The sequence below is a fragment of the Grus americana genome, chromosome 3, assembly GCF_028858705.1.
Source record: "Grus americana isolate bGruAme1 chromosome 3, bGruAme1.mat, whole genome shotgun sequence".
Lineage (NCBI taxonomy): Eukaryota > Metazoa > Chordata > Aves > Gruiformes > Gruidae > Grus > Grus americana.
In genome coordinates, this window is record NC_072854.1 from 100,293,031 (window position 1) to 100,308,089 (window position 15,059).

The 15,059-nt window shown below is 37.4% G+C and overlaps 1 protein-coding gene across 3 annotated transcripts in view; it reads left to right on the plus strand.

The window, feature by feature from the left end:
- Positions 1-12,888, plus strand: part of SYT14 (synaptotagmin 14) — a 95,121-nt gene extending 82,233 nt beyond the window's left edge. For 2 of the 3 annotated variants that reach the window (XM_054822031.1, XM_054822029.1), the window contains one exon: positions 3,268-12,888. In XM_054822031.1, the coding sequence (XP_054678006.1) occupies positions 3,268-3,581 (314 nt within the window). In that variant the 3' untranslated portion in view covers positions 3,582-12,888. Of the gene's footprint in view, positions 1-2,078; positions 2,136-3,267 lie in introns of all 3 variants that reach the window. The other variant, XM_054822030.1, reaches the window with a different exon arrangement.
- The last annotated feature ends 2,171 nt before the right edge of the window (positions 12,889-15,059 follow it).

Genomic DNA, 15,059 nt, shown 5'->3' on the forward strand with positions numbered 1-15,059 from the left:
CGTTTGGCTCAGCCTTACTCTGCTTTGCTTTCTCTATACTTTTCACACTGATGGAACCAGACTTTATTAACGTGGCCAGAGAAGGAAGGCGAAAGAAGAATCTCTAATAATTTTATGTAATTAGGTACCTGTCCCAGAGTCACCTGTTTGGAGGCAAAGCATAGAAATAGATGGGGAAAGCCAAGAAGGCCCAAGGACACTGGGGTGGGGGAAGGAATGAACGGGAGAGGAGATCTGGAGAGATGGGACCATATGTTCCCTTAAAGCAAAAAACGGTAGATGGCTTATGCTTATCTTTCTGGAAACTCTGGACAAAGCCAAGTTTTTCTTAATATTTAGAATTTGCAAGTTAGATGGGGGTTTGGTACTTGTTTTGAAGACAGGTATGTTCATTCCCTGGTATGTTAATTCCCAGAATGTGCTCTGTGGGCCCATGCTGTCTAGCTAACAGTTGTGTGTGTCACTGGGGTCAAAAATCTGTTTCAGATTGCAAGAAAGCAGCATAGAACGTGACATATAGCCCTGTAATACCATGTTCTGTCTAACCTGTCTGGAGGGAAGATCTTGTGTGTTACCTTTTGTCATCCCCTGTGAAGGATAGATGGAAGTTTTGATATTCATAATAATAATAGTCCAGTTCTGTTTAGGCAAATGTGCGTTTGGAGTTATGTTGTTTCTAGAAAGCTGGAAACTAATGTACTTTCTGGGTCTGGTGAGACGGTGCACAGAATATTGTAGAATCCAGATGTCTCCTGTGGGCTGTTTTGTGCCGTCCCCCTCCCCTCCGGCAGTGGTAGCGCCTTCCTGTAAACTCCTGGACCCAGGTGCATACAACTGCCATTTCCTAACTCCCTGACAAGTACATCACGGACACATACCAGCCTCTCTCTGTGCTATCGTTTCCACAAAATGAGAACTTAGGCACATAGTGCCTAAGGTGAAATGCTCCAATCAAATTTGTTGTTTGGACCATCAGTGGTCTAAACTCCTGAGAAGTGCTGCAAAGTCCATGCGCAGGTCAGTTTTCATTTGGGTCCTGAGAAACTATGAGAGAAGGGAAGCAATTATTCTTTCCCACATGCGATCCTTTCTGTAGTTTAGGGATTGTGAACCTATGTAATTTTTGTGAAATGCTTTTGCAGCAAATATGGATTGAGTCCTACATTTCTGCTTCTTAGGAGTATGTACTCCTCTGCTGCATATTTATGTTATATAGTAACTCATTTAGCAACCGAAAACAGGCAAATAGGCCAAATGCTGCAGGCAGTAGCAGTTGATGTTAGAGTGTGTCTTCGTTTCTCTGGGTGACAGTTAATATTTTGTCTGAGGAAAAGATGCTTCTTAGTATCTTTTAAAATTTTGTTGAAACAGGGTACGAGCTTTTGCACATTAAATGCATGTGTGAGTATGCATGCACACACACATTAAATCCATAAATACATAGATTTTGACAAGTGAGATCTTTACATTTTAGAGACCCATAGTTGAATTTCAGATGTAAGCTATTTTAGAGACTTTAGATCAGAGTCATTCTCGTGCCCAAGTCCATCACTACTCAAGAACTAAAGTATTACAATCAAATATCTCTAACTAAAAAAGCTAAGAGCAAAGCCAGCTTAGTTTTCAGTTCAGTAATTTTTCATTTTATTGCTTGTAATATATGAAGTATAATTACTGTGTGCAGTTTTTCTTAATATGCTGGAGTTTGCATGAAAAAGCATAAGGTTGCTAAAAAGGATACAGTGATTTTTACCCAGTCTTCTGCAACCTAATCATTTGCATGATACTTTCTATGTTGAGTGTGCTTTAGAACCCAGTAGCTATTAGCGCTAAGATAACCCACTATGTAAGCGGTGTGATTTTTGTTACACAAAAACTGCACAAAATTTTCATTTCATTAAATTTTACCCAACGATCCTTTTGTTCAATCCTTTTTCTGATCTATGCTGCTAAGGTTTTGTGTTCTTCCACTCCAGTGAATAATGTTTCCTCTTAAACTTTAACCTTTGATCCTCTCTCACCCAACTATTGACATCTGGTCATTATTTCTTTTACTGCTTTCCACCCCCTGTTGTCAGACGGACTGTTCTGTTGTCTAAAACACTTGATAGGTGGACAGGTTTATATAATCCGAGGTGAGTTCCTGTAGAAACTAATTGGATGTTGTCTTTTTCATGCAAAAGAAAACTTGCCAGCAGTAAAACTATCCATGGCTGCCTACCATATTGGTTTATAAAAGTATATGTTTATTACTTGTGGTGCACTCTAATGCAAAAGTTGCAATTATCTCTGATTATGGATGTTGGGATTTCAGTGTACCTGCAAAGTGAAAATATTCAATGTGTTTCTTTTTACATAAGCTCCAACCTTTTAATAATATTATTCATTAACACGAATGTGACAGGAATAAAGAATGAAACACCAGATTGTTTTATATTTCTTAAAATCAGTTAACTTTATGAAATGCGCGTCCTTCTGCAGGAGCATGGCTTGGTGCTTCTAGTCAAATGAAAATAGAGCTTTAAAAATAAGAGTTTACACCCAAATACTAACACCCAGTGTGTGTGCTAACCACATTTACTTGCATCAGCTTCTTAAATGTACTTCCTAAGTGCACTGTACAAGCTGTGTTTTAAACAGCCATCTTGAATTATGCAAAAACTTATTTCTCTTTAAAGGTGTATTAAATGTATTCCTTTGTGAATCTAGGAACTAAGAAGGTTTCTTTAATTGTGTAAACTTCCACCTTTGAATGCACTTTGCTACATTTTGGTCTTTAAATAAAATTGAAAAGCCCAAAGTGAGAACCACATCCATGCAGAGATTATTCTTAAGCATTTCATTCTGGCTGTTTTGATATGATCACTGCATATCAACGTTATTTTTTTCTCTTCATTAGTTGCCTTCATTCCACTTTGTTTACTCTTACTCTCTGAAAATTCAGTGGTATGCTTTACAGTGTTGTGGCTAGTTGGAGCTTGCTAAGTGTTAATGCGATTTAAGTTTGTTTAGAACAAATAAGGGGGGTTGACGGGAAGAGGGTTGTGAGGTATACCTTTAACGTAACCCATTTACATAGTACGGAAGCTAGTTAATTTGTTAGTGTGTTTGTAATATTTTGCTTACTTGTCATCTTTCCGTGTGTCTAAACTAAGCTGTGTTCAGTGAGCCTGGTATACACCATATCCTTGTGTCTTGTAAATATCTTACCCTCAAAAACTTTAGTTCTAAGATATCTGACATTCCAAAATATGATTTATTTTGTAGATACATATGTTAAGTTAACACTGCTGAACTCGATGGGGCAAGAGATGTCCAAATGCAAAACTTCAATCCGCCGAGGACAGCCAAATCCAGTATACAAAGAAACCTTCGTTTTCCAAGTGGCACTGTTTCAGCTTTCAGATGTGACGCTCATACTCTCTGTATATAATAAGCGCAGCATGAAACGAAAAGAGATGATAGGCTGGATTTCCTTAGGGCTCAACAGCTCAGGAGAAGATGAACTCAATCACTGGACTGAAATGAAAGAATCTAAAGGACAGCAAGTATGTAGATGGCATACTTTACTAGAATCGTAATGGACGGTACAAAGCGCAGTCGTGGTTTTAAGGGAGTTTGGTCTCTCAAGATGATGATCATTCCCGGTCACAGTCAACAGATTTGTTGTGGAAGTGAAAAACAAAAATTGAGGTCAACATTCCATTGTAAAGAATGCACAACATGCAAAATGGCGGGATTTAAAATACAGTCTTCACTTAGTGTCAGACACTTCCTTGGTGTCAGAGAAGCCTTGCTGTATGCAGATATGTTAGCGGTCCCTCCCCCATCCACCTGATGCTGTATTTGTTTGGGTTTGTTTTGTGGTTTTCAATTCCAAAACATTTTATGTAAGGTTCTCCAAATTAATGTAAGCTCCTCCTTGTGTACTTTTTGTATTGCTCTAATACTGTAGCTTCTGACCTGCCTGCATTCAGATTAAAGGTCAATAATTTGCACTTTGAGAAAAAGTTAATGATCTGTAGAGAAAAAAAAAAACCAAACAAAAAAACCCACCAGTGGAGAACACTTGGTAATATAGCAAATATGATCATACTGTTGTTTTATACTGAGTTTATTTCCAGGAGCTTAGTACAAGTAAATTTTCATTTTTTGATATGCAGTTGGTTTGAAAAATACTAGCATTTGGGCATCAGGTGAACTTTGACATCAAAATAATGTTTCTTCAATCTGTGACAGGAACGAGCTCTATATATGGCATAAATTGGGTTTTTCCCTCTTGCCTGTACTTCTGCCTAATCCAAAGAGACCAGATCACTAGTTTGGTCCCTTCCAAATCTCCTTAGACAGGTTGTACTGTAAAACTATGTAACTTTCTGTTGAAAGCACTTCCTGTATTCATGTATTCCAATGTAGGAAGCTCATAGAGCACGACTTTACTAAAATATATTTTCATTAAGCAAATTGATACGGATTTCTTTAAAATGTCAGCAGTTGAAAGTTAGGTTGAAAGACTGTGAAGGATGTGGTACCAGTTGAACTACTCTGAATGAACGTGAAATACTGTGGCTTTGGTTGAAATAGGTATCCGTTTGAGTCTCTTCTGAGCTGTTTTAGGGGTTACCCTATGCTGTTTGTTGGAAGTACAGAGCAGACCAGGAGTTTTTATCTTTCTTCTTGGAGAAGAGAACATCAGTAAGTTATTTTTTTCTACTGATTTGCTAGCAATTGAATGAATGTTCGCACCCAGAATAGAAGTTTGCTTTGCTTATGTTCATGTTGGGAAACACAGCTTTCTGACGACACAATTGAGAAGCAGCAGTATCACAAGAAAGTTTGCCATTGGATAAACACTCATGGCTTCCACCAAAATTAGGGAAATACCAGTGCTTCTGAGATTCCTATTTCTCCCAGATACTGGAATCATACTATTTTACTGACTGATGAATCTAATTCATATTACTGAAACTGTGGATTATTGAGTAAACGTATTTTTTAAAAAGCTCCCCAATTCAAACATTCTTTTTGACTGTAATTATCAGTTTTGTTTACTTGAAATTGTTGCTGTATGGAAAGCAAGCAGGTTTTTTCTTAGAAATGATGGTGATGTCTTGGAAATATGAGACCTCACTGGCTGTTGTAGCACTTGGTGGGTAGAAGAGTGAAGTTTTGGATTTTGTTGAGAGAATTAGTGGTAGCCTAGAGCATTCTCATTAGGACAAATGGTTTTTTTTGTCTTGAATTTCTTTCTAATACCTTTGGCTTTAGGGTATACAGACAGTCAAGTACAGTGAGATTGGAGACAGTGAGTATGCTATAATAAAGATATTTCACATGGTTCTCAAATTCTCACACTACTTAACAATTTCATTAAGTCCTTTTTAAAGGATATTGTAATTACCACTTCTTGGTTTATTTGGTGCCTTTTGAGGGGTTTATTTGCAGAGCCAGGCTTTCAGTTTTTATTCATTTGAAGATTTAAAACATTATTACTGGCCTTTCCTTTTTTTTTCTTCTTTTTTTTTGTGCTGCTGCTTCATTTACATAAGCTTTATTTACTAAATACAAATAATGCAAAACTTTCTTTAAACAGGAATGGTCTTGCAGTAATGCAATACAAGTTGTCTATTCCAGTCCTTTTTGTTGCTCAGTTCGTGAAATGTAATGTTGAGTGTAGAATTTAATAAAAAAATCAACATTAATTTTATATGCATAAGGAAAACACTCAGATTTTCCCAATCTTTTCAGCTTTCCAAATAATAGAAACACTGACTTAGAAGCTGATCAAAAGCAGCTTTTCAATGGATGTGGAAGTGTTTTTACTCATTCTGTTTGTGGATATTTGGATTCTCTTTCCTAAAGCCGAAAGTTGTCTCCTTGATGGTTGTCTCATTGTACAGGTTTTGCTTTATAAAATAATGTACAGTATCTAACGGCAAGAACTGAGCAAACTAATTCCGGTGGAGAATATACTTAACATCACCATTGAACAAATGAAGAAGTCACTTTGGAAGGCGCAGCAATAACCTCTTACAGAACCAAACTAAACTGAACTGTGTCGCAACTTGGGTTTCTGTTTGTAGGTTGCATTGTTTCGGATTTATATCTAACTGTTCAGATTTCTAAGACACTGAAATCTTAATTTAGACACAGCAGAGATTTATGGTAGTCTGTGTTGGGCACATTTGGGAAGAAGAATCATGTGACTTTTCCCAAGGTATCTGGTCCAGTCTGTGCTTCACAGAAGGAGGTTTGGTTTACTTGGTTTTATACTGTGCAAAGGCTGGAAACTGAATGTATAAAGAATGGAAATGAATGTTTGATTTTGAGACAGTAGAACACGGATTTGCCATGCAAAACCAGTCACACCAATAATTGGATTCGCTCTGGGATTTTTATGAATTAGTTACAGTATCAATAGCTATCATGTTGCTTTTTCTTCCTAGATCCCATTCTTCCGATTTGTCATTTTGTTTTTCTTATTGCTTTATGCAAACCTATACTTTTGTATTTGAAATCTGCCGTTAGATATTGGGTTTTTTTAAACCCTGCATAAGGGCTTATACATACAGCATGTTTTTGTGCATTCAGTTAGGTCTTAAGCATGGAACAGAATTTCTGAAGAACAAAGTATCAGAAACAAATTAGAGGCATTTGTGTTTTCCTCAGAGTTGTCTGTGGGTTTTTTTCATAGCTTTTTCTTGTTTACCTTTTTGATTGAAAGTACAGTAAGTACTTGCAAAAGTTTATCAAATTATTTAATTACTTTTCTGTGTGCCAATATACCACGTAGAGATTACAATTCTTGAATAGAATCTGTTCCCTGTCGGTGTAGCCTTAATTATAGTACAGTGACGTTCTTACAGATTCTGTTCTTGAAAATGTTGCATCCTTTCTGCATATGATCTATTTGCTTTAATGTTTAGAACATTTCACATAAGTCTTTTTAAAGTATTATAAGTATGTAAAAGTTGGTTAGTTCCTTTCTGTGCTAAGGGCCAGATTGTGAAGGGCGGTACAGGCAAGCGTGAAATCATTGCGCAGAAGGATGAGAGGTCGTACAGCTTCTGCAGGACATGGCTGTCTCCCACGTACGTGGAGGCAAGGAGTCAGCAGAGCCATGCTGCTGTTCCCCGTTCAGCCAGGCGGCGCGGGGAAGGAGGATAGTACTGGTAAGATTCAAAGCTTGGTCCCCGTGGTGCTGCTTTGTGCTCAGGGCTTAAGACATCCACGTCATAACCACAGAGTGAGGTCTGACTGCAATGGCAGAAGTTAGGTAAGGTGTAAGTTCTGCTACTTGAGAAATATGACATAATTTCTAAATCTAATTAAAATCCTTTAACTTCATTAATAATTAGATTTCAAAATATGATGAGCCCTTGGAATGAATGTGTGTGCTCCTACTGGAACTGAATGTTGTTTATCAAGAGAATACTTGAGCTGAAAACAGATTTTATGACATTTACTGTAGGAGATATTTTCAGCTGTAAATTTTTGCAGCCGTTCCTGATGGCAGATGCAGTGCCAGCATCAGTACCTTCCCATTTTTTCACACCTTTGGAGCAATTTGTTGTCTAAAATTTGTTTGCGTTATGGTTTTATTCTCTTTTCTCCCTAATGACTTGCTCCTGCAAACTCCCCGTCACCCTGAAAAGCTGTCTGTGGCAGTCACTGGACCTCAGAAGTCAAGGGCATTCTGCACCTCTTACAGTAAGGTACTGGTGCAAAATTTCTGTGACCTGTCCAACTCCCTAGATTTCTGAAATGCAAACCATCAGTTTTAATATAGTGAAGCAGAAGAAGAAAACTTTTTTTTTCTTTGAAGGAAACATTTTAATGTCTGCAGTAAAATCAGAGAATGAGGTTTGAGGGGAAGCCTTTTGGCCTGAGCCGTTCCAACTTGAAACTAACCGCAGAATGCCCTTTCATTTAAATGAGAGTTGTATTGAGCTCTTTACTTATTCATCACACTTTTCTGGAGGAAAAAAAGCTGTCTTGTTTAAAGCAGTCTTTAATATTGTAACTTGTCACTTGTAAGACAGACTGACTTCCTCCTGAAGCTGAATTCTCAGTAACAGCTAAACATCCATTTAATTCTCCCACTGATGTACGTGCCTACCCGCCATTAATGTTAATGAGAGGAGCCCATGGGCATCAACAGGAGACTAGACCTGACCCTGAAAGTGTGAAGTGCAACAGGATCAGCAGATTAGAGCAGTGATACAGCATGGCACCTGCAACACAATCAAATGTGATTTCAATTATGAATGGAGGTGAAAAACCAAATATCTGGATACTGTCACGAACTTGTTATTTAATCCTTATATCTTTTTTTGTTCCTTCTTTTCCTCAGCTTCTGAAATATTTTTAAAACTCAATACGAAAAATGTTAAAGCAATACCCAAACATCTTGATTATTTTAACTGGAACATTCAGCAAAGTTTATTGTTAGAAAAAGCCATCAAGAATGTTTTGAATTTTGGTCTATTTAACTCAACTGCCAGATTTTGTAGTGCATCACAGCTGGATTTCAGCCTACTTTGTTCTGATGGTAGTTTTTGAGGGGAAAGTCACAGGAGTGTTTGCTTGTCAGTGAATGAACGCCTGATGAAGAGATGTCATCTGAGAGCGAGAGCATTAAAATAAGAGATGGCTTCATGCAGTGGTAGCGACAGTGACTCAAATTCCACTCCCAGAGCCTTGTGGCCCTCAGAGGGCCCTACTCGGAGGAACTGTGACGTGAACTGTGGGAGTTTATACATACAGAGCAGGGCGGGTCTGTGTGGGCACTCCATGGCTTCTAACCTCGTGTATTTTACAGGTGTAAGCAGGGGAGATGGTGTTCATGTGCTTAGGGTGAGTACCAGCTGGCCTGCAGCGACATGGATTAGTTTAGACTTCAGAACTTATCACTGCCCCTCCTTAAGTTCAAGCAGGGTTTCTTCCTTTCTGGAGACCATGGTAGAAATCTTACGCACCCAGCATATTTGCTTATGTTGTCCCTACCTGAATACAGCACAATTATATTCATGCTAGCAAGCTTAGTTCACATGTAACATGGTGTGACTGAATAAATTGGTCTGATACATGCTGGATCATGTTTTGCTGTGCAGGCTTATGCTGGTGTAATATAGAAATAAGATCCTTATGGAGAGGAATGTGCCAGGAGTCAGGAAGGTGGGTAGTATTGCTCCTGTAGGAAGGAAGACCAGGAAACAGCTATGCCCAGAAAATGGGCAAGGCTAGCCTAATAGCAAGAAGAATTCATTCAATTCATTGGAAACATCATCTGGTAGAGCTGGCATAAACCCTCCAAAAGCTGCGTGTCTCTGGGGACCTTACTCAGGAGAGCAGAATAAGTAATACCGTACCGCTGAAGGAATACCTCATGGACATTCAGGGATGTGATTAATGTCATCCTTTTTTCTCTTGTACCTGAGGACAGGAGTCTTGCCCATTGTATCAAGTTAATTTTTTTGCAGTGTTTGGCAAATCCCATGGACGTTTGCTGCATGCCAGGAGTCTGAAGTGGATTGCTTTATAACTTCTGGTTCATTTCCAAAGCATGAGTTTGAATGAATTTACAGAATTAACTAGAAGCATTATCATAGCTTTGAGATGTAATCTTTAGGCCATAGTGCAAGCAAGGAGCAGGGCTTTGAACAAGTTTTAATAGTAAATTTTGCAAATGGCTTATTATGACATTTTAAGAAAATTTCTAAATAGTTGAATGTATTAGGGAATATTTACAAAAAAGGAGTTAGAGCAATGATCTTTTTTTACTCTACAGCTAGTTTGCTGTCCTTTCCAGTAAACCACAGGGTTCATTAGTGCTCAGTACTGTTTCATTTACGGTAACTGTTTTTAATGTGATTTTCATGAGAAAGTGTAATTAGTGGAACCTTTTATTCAATTTTTCCCTTTCTTTGCTTTTTTTAAGGAGACATTTCTCCTTATGTAGTATATATACTTTCTTACAGAGCTTTCTTACCTATTTTTATATAAGATGATTTAACAATGTAAAATTAAATGCTCTATGAGCAAGCTATATCACTGTTACACAATCTAAAGTGCTAATATAATGACTAAGGGCCTGAACCTACTGCCTTTTCTTCGGGTCCTGGTTTAACCACACGTCTTTTATGTTGTGTAGTACCTTTCCCTGTAAGCAGTTCCATCTATTTCTCCGGGATGACTCAGAGAAAGGCACTACTAACATGAACAACAGTGGTAAAACTGAGCCTCCTCTCCATTCTCAGCAGGACATCTGTCATGAGTAAAGGCTGCTGGCTCCGTCCCAAAAGTGTAGTTATAGATTATAGTTCCCTTGATCTTCAGTAATTTGGAACTTGTTTTCTGGTGACTATAAGCTAATAACTGATCCTAGTGAATACAAGTATTGAATTGTGCTGTTATCAGCGAGATTATTAAAATGTGTTTCACATTTTAATTCATTCTTTCATTGGGATGTAAGGATTTGGATTTGTGAAGCATCATAGTGCGTAGAGATAGCACACATTCGCCACATTTTTAAAAAGCGTATGAAATATACAGTATGTAGCATTTTCTTGCATACTTTTATACTGCCTGTACGCCACCGATGCACTCGGTGCCTTCTTTCTTTTGTATAAAACGAATACGTGGAGAAACTCAAGTTACCGTGTGTAAGCAACGTCGCTGCAACTGAAGAGATGTCTTAACCTGATTATTCCTAGTACAGGAGGTTTCAAATGGCAGTTCAGTTTAACACAATGCATTTCTTTGAGTTTGAAGTTTTCCCCTTTCCTCCCTCGCCCCCCCTTTCCCAGAAACCTCCCCATACGACTGTTTATTCTTAATTGATTCCTGTGTCTGATGTAAGTCACATGGTGTTAACCAAAGAACCAAGTCTGTTTCTAATTCTTTGGACAAATAATGTTTGGACTTGCTATTACTTAAAGACAGAAATGATATAATGGATCTCTTTGAAGAAATACAAAATAGGCTTCTGTAAATGTGACTCACAGCCGAGAATTCAAGATACCTCTTTTCTGACTGGTTGCGCGTTATTGTATCAAAGTGTTTTATTTCTTGCATTTTAATCGAAATCCCATCGCAAGCAAAAATATAAGTCAGTCAGTGCTGTCAAATTAGCTTGTTTTACCCGTTTTATACCTATATCTGAAGTGAGCAACCTTGAGAACAGATTCGGCTTTTCTGTGTCCGAAGTCCTGCTATTGCTGTATAATGACTGTCTAGTGTCCGCTGGTCTTACAGAAACAGACTCATGCTGCATTGTATGGACATTTCCTACCAGTATCCCTTCATTGGATAGTTTATTTAATATAACACAGTTTGCAACTAACTGTTTCAATTTGAAATTCCTTAAATTTCAGTGCATGTAGAGCCTTAAACATTTAAGACACCAAGCACACTTTTAAAGGGAATAGGTTATATTTGCAAGTCCTGTTTGGCACAGAAATCAGAGAATTATTTTTATATATCAATCAAAGATTGTAGAAAATGGGTATATTGCAGTCATGTTATCAACCATGCTCCTGATTATATGCATTTGTAAAACATTTTTGCTGATGTTTTTAGAGGTGAAATATCAGTGCTCATTTTCTTTCCTGAATTTGCTTTTTGTTTTTTCATACTTTCATTTCTGTACAGAACCTTGGAGCCCCTAATGTCTGTGACTGAATTCACCCTTATTTCCAGAATTTCTTGAGCTTCTTTTGTTTTCTGCTACATTTTTAAGTCGAATAAGCAGTAATTAAAACTCTCTAAATTTTTTTTTTTTTTTACATTTTGACAGTAGCATAATTAGAGCAAATGACTGTTTGCAACTGTTTATGCAGCTTATTAAAGTCGTCGGACTTTGTTTGAAACTGTCATTACAATCCAGATGAAGACATACGTTTCATGGCACTGCAGCCCACAGCAGGTGAAAACGGGAGTTCTGGCGATGAATGTGCAGATCTGCATATTGGGTGTCAGATCGTAAATCCCCAGAGGGATTTCTAATTAAGTGTCACATTGTATCTACAGTATCTCCAGTTGTGTGTTGTCAGATACTTGTTGGTTTGTTTTCTTTATTATTACCTAGCAAAAAACCTGCTTTTATCATTTTGTGCTACTGTATATTAATCTTGAGGGTTTCCAGTGTGCAAGATTAGTTTACTGTTGTCGGTTCTCTTTTTGTAAAAAACCCAAACACCTGGACTTTCAGCACACGCATCCCATTACTCTTCTGATTTTGGGGAGAGGCAGAATGCCATCAGCTGGTTTTACTTATATTTACCTGTACGGCACAGGTAACTTTAATCCCATGTTAGTTTGATTAAAACGTGCTATAGTATATTTTCAAACCATGGATCTGTCACAACATTAAAATAGTCATTTTGCGTACTTGAAGCTTTGCAGCTGTGGATTTGTGTTTTGTTCGCACTCTCTATTTGTATCGATCACTCTGTGAAATGTATTTTTGTCAATTTGAGGACTAGACTGGGTATCCTTTGGTTATTTCAAAGTATTTTCTGTATGTGGAATCAGCTTTTTGCATGTGAACTCAATTGCTGGGAAGTATTTGAAAAAAAGGAAAAATCACTTTTAAAACCGGTTGTTGTCACTTTCCTTTAGAATTCATTAGATCGTAAACAAGTGTAATAGACTTCACTGTTTAGAAGATAGTAACACTTGGTCAACCATTTGAACTGCTGTCTGCATTAAAGAGAAGAAAAACTTTTTTAATTTTGGCAAGCTAACAAATCCTAACCTTAACACACTTTTTTTTGTCTCCATTTCCAAATTTCCTAAGTTTCCCCAATTCCCTTTCTGTTCCTCACAGTCTTTGCTGATGTCATGAATCTTCTACTTAGAGAATTTTAACTTAACCAGTGTGATAACGTTTTGACAAATATGATGTGTATACTGGCAAATAAAGGCACACTCAGGTGATCATTCTGTTCGACTTTACACGGTTTTCTTCTGGGGTCATCCATGATTCTCTCTGCTTTTGTCCCACATATATTTCTCAGAAAAGATCTCGTCTAGTGTATTTATGCTTAACTTCCACTTTCTAAGGAATAAGTAGACTGAATTGATTTAAACATGAAAGAACACTTTCTGTAACTAACAATTATAATTTTACTGTGACCCAGCTTAGTTCTTCTATACTATCCTCTAATGATTTTTGTGGTACGTATTAGCAAAAAGCTTTCTGGGCTCTCATGGCAGCTCTACTTTCGGATGTGCCTGAATATATGTACGCTTTAATACATATTAGCGTACATGAAAAAAAGAATCGTTACAACAATTGAAGCATTTTTTTCCTATCCTAAAGGTAGGGAAGACTTTGTTATACAAAGATTCTATTGTTTCTTCCCATGCCTGCAGATGAAAGGAGCGTAGTCAGTCATCTGACTTTTACCAGATGACAGTGGAGAGGGGGGTGCATTGCTTTGCTCCGTGATCCTGATCATCTGGACCCATCCTTGTTATCTGTGCAAATCCTAGGACTTCTACAAATAGGATAACACGGTACTTGCTGCTGTTAAGGCTGGCATTTTCAAAAGGCTGTACACTTAAAAATAACTTGTCATTCCATATGGAGACTGGTACATAATTGGTACTTCAGAGACTTTGAAAGGAGCACTTACGTTGTGTCCATATTCTTTAGAAGATGTCACAAGACATTTGGTACCTTTGTCTATTAGAAAAAAAACCACCACAAATGTTTTTCTCTAGATTATGACATCTATTGAAATATTATAATATGAATTATTAGATATTTGTTTAAAAAGTAAGGATTTATGAAGCTGTGTAAACATGGCAGAGTAAATGAAATAATAGATACATTTTCTGTCCGGTGGTAGTTGCTCACCATTTATGAACAGCCATTTCCTACTCAAAGAGCACCAAAAAAAAGAGTTGATACACCTGTGAGTCAAATTCAGCTTTCAGCGGCATGTGTGGCACCTTGCAGTCCCCCGTGTTTCATGCACGTCGCTGAGGAGAATGACAAGTAATGCTCACAGTTGTTAACCAGTTTGTTGTGCGGCAGTAATTGCTTCAGACGGGTAGAGCCAAGTTACATCACTTCTATGCAGATACACCTTTACCTGTCACAGGTTTTCCCTGAATAGTTGTCTTCATGTGGCTAATTCCACATTAGATAGTATTTAAAATCGCTTTGAACTCACTAGTTGTTTCCAAAAACTCCTGTGGGTAAGAGCTATTTAGCATTTTTCCTGCTGAAATTGGTAGCATGCATTTACTTTCTCTACTATTTTTGCGTTTACAGTCCAGCAGTGCAGTTCTACTTTAGTGTTCGATTCATATTAGACTTTTCCTTTTACTTGTAAATTACTCTACTTCCCCAAAATGAATGAGACCGTTACTAAGGCATTTTGTTACCTGCTAATCATTTTGAGTAGCTGCATTTCAGCACATAGGGATTCTAAAAAACAAATTTGCTGTTGTATCAACATTAAGAATAGTAAGGATAGAAGGAAGTAAAAAATGCAGAAATGAAATAAACTCTTATCAAGTAAGATCATGCAACAAATCAGCTGGGCTTTAGATAAATGATTTATTATTAAATTCAAAACCTAATAGGTTTGCGTGTTCTGAGCGTAGTTTACACTGGTTTGTTTTCCACTTAATTAGAAGCCTTACATTTCATCTTATTAATAATGAAAATCCTCTTGTCAAATTGTATAAGATCATGTTGAACTAATATGTATATTTTAGAGGCAGAATAAAATCTCCCCTCGTAGCCTTTCATATTATTTCATTGCATTATGCAGAAATGACATTCTGCTTTTAATTTTGCTGGTGTGAAATAAGAAAGCTTCAAATCATCTTTCATTCCTGGTTGAGAAAATCCTGGTTTCAAGAACTGTGATGAAGATAGTTCAATCTCTGTACCCCGCTGTTTGCAATTAAACAGAAATTCAGAATACCAGGCCAACTCAGCTTTATAAATGTGACGAGTTAAGAATACAAAAGATAATAATCAGTCAATAATCAAAGCTGAAGCTATATCCTGGCGTATCAGTTCTTGTTGCAGTGGTCCA